The sequence below is a fragment of the Teleopsis dalmanni genome, unplaced genomic scaffold (assembly GCF_002237135.1).
Source record: "Teleopsis dalmanni isolate 2A unplaced genomic scaffold, ASM223713v2 unscaffolded_contig_3032, whole genome shotgun sequence".
NCBI lineage: Eukaryota > Metazoa > Arthropoda > Insecta > Diptera > Diopsidae > Teleopsis > Teleopsis dalmanni.
The window spans coordinates 1-5,777 of NW_024034414.1; the positions used below are offsets into that span (position 1 = coordinate 1).

Consider the following 5,777-nt stretch of genomic DNA (forward strand, 5'->3'; position numbering starts at 1 on the left):
ACGCACAAGACATCGTCGGATATACTTGGGATCAATATTATTCAACGGATAAAGATGCCCAAAACGCGTTAATATATTTAAAACAACACAGTCAACCAACTGAAGGATTGACGTCAGAGGGGCCTGCAGCAACTCAACAAATCAGACTTCCAAAAATAGTTTTACCAACATTTGATGGAGACTATTTGAAATGGATTGAATTTAGAGATTTGTTTCAACAATTGATCCATGATCAATCAATAAGCGCAGCCCACAAAATGTTCCATTTATCTACAAACTTGGCAGGTGAGCCGAAAGCCCTCATACGGCATCTGCCAATTTCCGAGCAAAATTATAATATAGCTTGGGATATTCTGTCAAATCGGTATGACAACAAACGACTCTTGGTGACAGCATTACTCAATAAATTGTTATCACAACCAAATATAACAATTGAATCAGCAAGCAGTCTTAAGGGCATACATGATGTTACAAAAGAATGTTATTATGGATTAGCAGCTCAAGGTATTGATGTTAAATCTTGGGACGCCATAATGGTTCACGTGATTATTAGAAAGCTAGACAAAGCTTCACATACAGCATTCGAGCAATCGTTAGAAGACAGCCGAAGAATAATTTCATTAAAAGAATTATTGCGGTTTCTAGAAGGAAGGTTTCAGGCATTCGAATCAATGACGAATGGAAACCACAAACAAAGTCACAAACCACGACATCCAGCAGTAGCACTTGCAGCTACAGACTCAGGATCAAAATGTATTACTTGCAATAGTAGTCATCAATTATTTTCATGCGAAACTTTCAAACGTAAATCCATACAACAGAAGTACGATTTACTAAAACGTCATAAATTATGCACAAACTACATGAAACCTGGTCATATGGCATTACAATGCTCCAGCAGGGATTGTACTATATGCCAAAGAAGACATAATACACTGTTGCATCAAAATAGACACCCAGTTCAACCATCAAATCATACGTCAGTTGAAAACACTTCAAGGCCACTTGCACAAACAACTCTAATGTCGTCCATCAATCATGGTCAGACCAGTTGTGTTCTTTTGGGAACAGCAAAACTTTTAGCATCCAACTCTAATGGAAGAACAGTCGAGTGCAGAGCAGTACTGGATTCAGGTTCACAAATAAATATTGTGACTGAACGACTGGCATCCAGATTGGGTCTGCAAGTAAGCTCCAGTTCGATTTGCATCGAAGGCATAGGGATAGGTAAATTGAGTTCTAAAAGTCGTACAACACTTTCTGTGCAATCAAAAGTGACCGATTACAGAACAATACTTGAAGCATTTGTGTTGCCAAAAATTGTATCCAATCAACCATCGCAACACTTACAAATTTCAAATTGGAATCTGCCCAATAATATCCAATTAGCAGATCCTACATTCTATAAGTCTGACAAAATTGATATGTTGCTTGGAGCAGAATTTTATCATCAACTCCTAAGTCCTGGTCAAATACAACTTTCAAGGGAACTACCAATTCTACAGAACACTGTGCTCGGATGGATCGTATCTGGAAAAATCCAAAATGCTAACACAATGATTGCAACATGTGGAATAGCATCAGAAGATAGTTTAGAAAATGCAATAGAACAACTTTGGAAGGTTGAAGAAGTTGATACTCACTCAAAGGTCTTGTCAATAGCAGAACAACAATGTGAAGCTCAATTCACTCAAACTACATATCAGAATGTTACGGGACGATTCATCGTTCGTCTTCCTTTTATAAATGACAGATTCGCTTTGGGAGATTCGAAAGACATTGCTACAAATAGATTTCTAGCACTAGAGCGTAGACTTTCAAAGGATAGTCACCTCAAACGACAATACGTAGAGTTTTTAGATGAATATGAAAAATTGGGGCATATGACCGAAATAGATATTGAAAGGATTATGTCACCACATTACTTTATACCACACCATTGTGTGCTTAAACCTGATAGTACCACCACCAAGTTACGTGTGGTATTTGATGCATCATCCAAAACAACATCAGGGCAATCTCTCAACGATTTACTACACACCGGACCAACTGTTCAAAGTGAATTACTATCTATTTTATTACGATTCCGTCTTCCTCGTTATGTGTTTACAACAGACATTGAAAAGATGTACCGACAAATACTTGTACATCCAGAAGACAGACAATGTCAGCTTATCGTTTGGAGAAATGAACCAAGTCAACCGATAAAGTACTTTGAACTCAACACAGTAACATATGGTACTAGATCAGCACCGTATCTAGCAACCAAATGTTTGCAAGTTTTAGCTGATGACAATATGCAAAATTATCCATTAGGTGCATCTGCTCTCAAACAAAACTTCTATGTAGATGACTGTTTACACGGGGCAGATAGTCTGAGAACATTGTTGGAAACTCAGAGTCAATTAAACAAAATACTGACAGCAAGCGGTTTTAAATTGCGAAAATGGTGCGCAAATCATCCAAGTCTACTACAAGGAATTCCACACGATGACTTAGAAGTCAATTTAGATTTAGAAAATAATAACGATACAACAAAAACTCTTGGGTTATCCTGGTGTCCAAAATCTGATAGTTTATGCGTCAAGGTTAAATTGGAACCTGTTTGCAGCACGACGAAGCGCAGTGCAACCTCAGATTTAGCAAGGCTATTTGATCCACTAGGACTTTTGTCACCAGTTGTGGTGATGGCAAAGATCTTTATTCAAGAATTATGGAATTTAAAGATGGATTGGGATGAAAAACTGCCGACTGAATTACATAAACAGTGGTTAGAGTTCCGGAACAATTTGACGAAAGTAAATTGTCTGCAGATATCTCGTCATATTTTCAAGGGCGAAGTTCCTGCCAACATTCAATTACACATCTTTACAGATGCATCAGAAAAGGCATATGGTGCTGCAGCGTATTTGCGATCAACACTTCAGAATGGTCAAATTATTGTACGACTATTGTGCGCTAAGTCTCGGGTTGCACCTTTGAAAAGGTTGACATTACCTCGTCTCGAACTTTGTGCAGCTGTGGTTGGCGCAGAACTAGCAACAAGAATAAAGAACGACCTACAAATAAGAAATTACCAGACGTTCTTTTGGTGTGATTCACAAATAGTGATATCATGGATCAACTCTCCATCATCAAAATTTCACACTTTCGTTGCAAACAGGGTAAGCAACATTCATCAATTAACAGCCACAAGTCAGTGGCGCCACGTCAGTTCGGAACACAATCCAGCTGACATTTTATCAAGAGGCCTTGCACCCCATAAACTACAGTCATCAAGTATGTGGTTTTATGGACCTATGTTCCTGCATGGTCGGGAAGAACTGTGGCCTTCAAAACCATCATCAGCATTAAAATCCGAAACCCTCATTGATCCTGAACGGAAGAAGGAAACTCAAGTATCTACATTGTCTGTTGTTGAAGGCACAGCAAATCCTGGAGAGTTCATATATTCAATAAGACACAACAACTCATTTGGAAGACTTCAACGGATATTATCGTATACTTTAAGATTCGTAAAAAGAATCAGAAGAAAACAAAATGATCATTCAAGCAATTTTTTGACTCCAGATGATCTAGATGCAGCACATCAGGTCATCATCAAAAGCATTCAATATGCAGAATTTAAAAATGAAATCAAAATTATGAAATCTGATGGAAGAATAAATAAGTCCAGTGCATTGGCATCACTGGCACCTTTTATTGATAATACAGGCATCATAAGAGTTGGTGGACGGTTGGATGCAGCCTCATTATCGTATGACGCCAAACATCCTATGTTGTTGCCTTATAACGACCCCATTGTCAAATTAATAATGGAACAAGTCCATAAGAAATACATGCACTGTGGTCCGCAGTCTCTCCTAGCTAACATGCGTCAACGATACTGGCCAATTAAGGGCAAATTGATGGCAAGGTCAGTAGTACAACATTGTGTACGTTGTACTAAAGTAAGACCACGATTTTATGAACAACTGATGGGTAATTTGCCAGCGACAAGAGTACAACCTGGGCGACCATTCCTCACCACTGGAGTGGACTTTTGCGGACCTTTTTGGATACATTACAGAATCCGAGGCAAGAAACCACACAAGGCATACATTGCTGTGTACTGTTGTTTTACAACTAAAGCAGTTCATCTCGAAGTAGTCAGCGATTTAACCACAGATGCATTCATCGGATCGCTGAAACGTTTTGTTGCTCGAAGAGGACACTGCAAAAATTTGTTTTGTGACAATGCCACAAATTTCGTGGGAGCAAGCAATCAATTACTTGAACTTGCAGACTCAATTCAAACAAGCAAGGCACAAGAGAAGATAATTAACGAATGTAATGAAAGAGGAATAACATTTAAATTTATACCTCCTCGTGCACCACACTTCGGTGGACTGTGGGAAGCAGCAGTCAAATCAGCAAAACACTTATTGATACGAAGTACTAAGACCACGTCACTAACATATGAGGAACTAGAGACTGTGGTATTACAAGTCGAAGCAATACTGAACTCTCGACCATTGACACCTATGTCGAGTAATCCGAATGACTTGTCAGCACTAACACCTGGTCATTTCTTAATCGGAGAACCACTCACAGCAATGGCAGATGCAAAGGCCCAATCAGGAAATATAAATCTGGTGACAAGGTGGAAATTAGTTTCTCGCCTCAAATTGGACTTTTGGGAACGTTGGAAAACCGAGTACCTCACTGAACTACAATGTCGACACAAATGGAAAGCAGCCAATCCAAATATAAAAGAAGGTACTCTTGTAATCATCAAGGAAGATAATGTTCCTACATTAAAATGGCCGCTTGGACGTATTGCAAAGGTATATAAGGGAGATGACGGTCTAGTTCGCGTGGTTGATGTTAGAATGGCATCAGGAACTCTAAGACGTCCTTTGACAAGACTAGCGCCTCTGTTTCCATCCGATGAACAATCTCCTGTTTCTGATGAACAACTTTCAAAAAGTTTTACAAAAGCGAATTCGAAAACACCACACGAAGGCACAGATCAAGACGAGCCACCTAAAAAGAATTACAAAACCAGCTAACTAAGGAAAACTTGACATATCTTCCCTCTAGAGTGCGATTAAACAGTATTCATCATCATACGATAAGTTATTTGGCGTTGTTAATTTCTATAACAATAATCATAATCATTACTTGGAAAACCAAACACAACAGATGTCAGAAACACACAATAAGCGAAATTTCAACACGAGGAAATGATATGCAAAATGCAGAATTACGTCAACAAAATTTGGACTTCACTGTGACCACAACCTAGGACAAGTTGAGTTGGCACTCAACGGCGGGGAGAATGTTTATGTTTGCATTAAATATTATTTAATATTTTTATTTTTTATGATATTTGGTTACATGTGTTTACATATTATTTGGGCCAACACTGCGACCAGTCATTGACCAACGAAAAGTGCAATTTTGCATTATCAGCTTTTCTTGTTGGTCAATGGCCTATAATTATGTCAGCACAGCGTAGGCAAATTTATTTATTTGTGAATTATGCATTAATATTTATTGTCAATTAATGCATAATTTAATAGCTTGTTAATCAAATAATTTTGTATAAATATAAGAAATTATGTTAATAAAATTCAGAAGGAAAAGAAAAATCAATTATAACTTTCTTACTTTCTCGCATCGGTTAGTTTGGGTTTCAAGTGCTCAAACTAATCAAAATAGAAAATACAAGTAGTTTGGGTTACAAGTGCTCAAACTACATTACACATAAAAATTGGCTACCAAGCTAACACAGA

The 5,777-nt window shown here is 38.0% G+C and overlaps 1 protein-coding gene across 1 annotated transcript; it reads left to right on the forward strand.

Annotated features, from left to right (window-relative positions):
- Positions 1-9: 9 nt before the first annotated feature.
- LOC119664944 lies at positions 10-5,051 on the forward strand (the record flags this gene model as incomplete). The annotated part of the gene is given in 1 exon segment (XM_038074287.1): positions 10-5,051. A coding segment is annotated over 1 exon segment (5,042 nt), but the record flags the coding sequence as incomplete, so codon positions are not given.
- Positions 5,052-5,777: the final 726 nt, after the last annotated feature.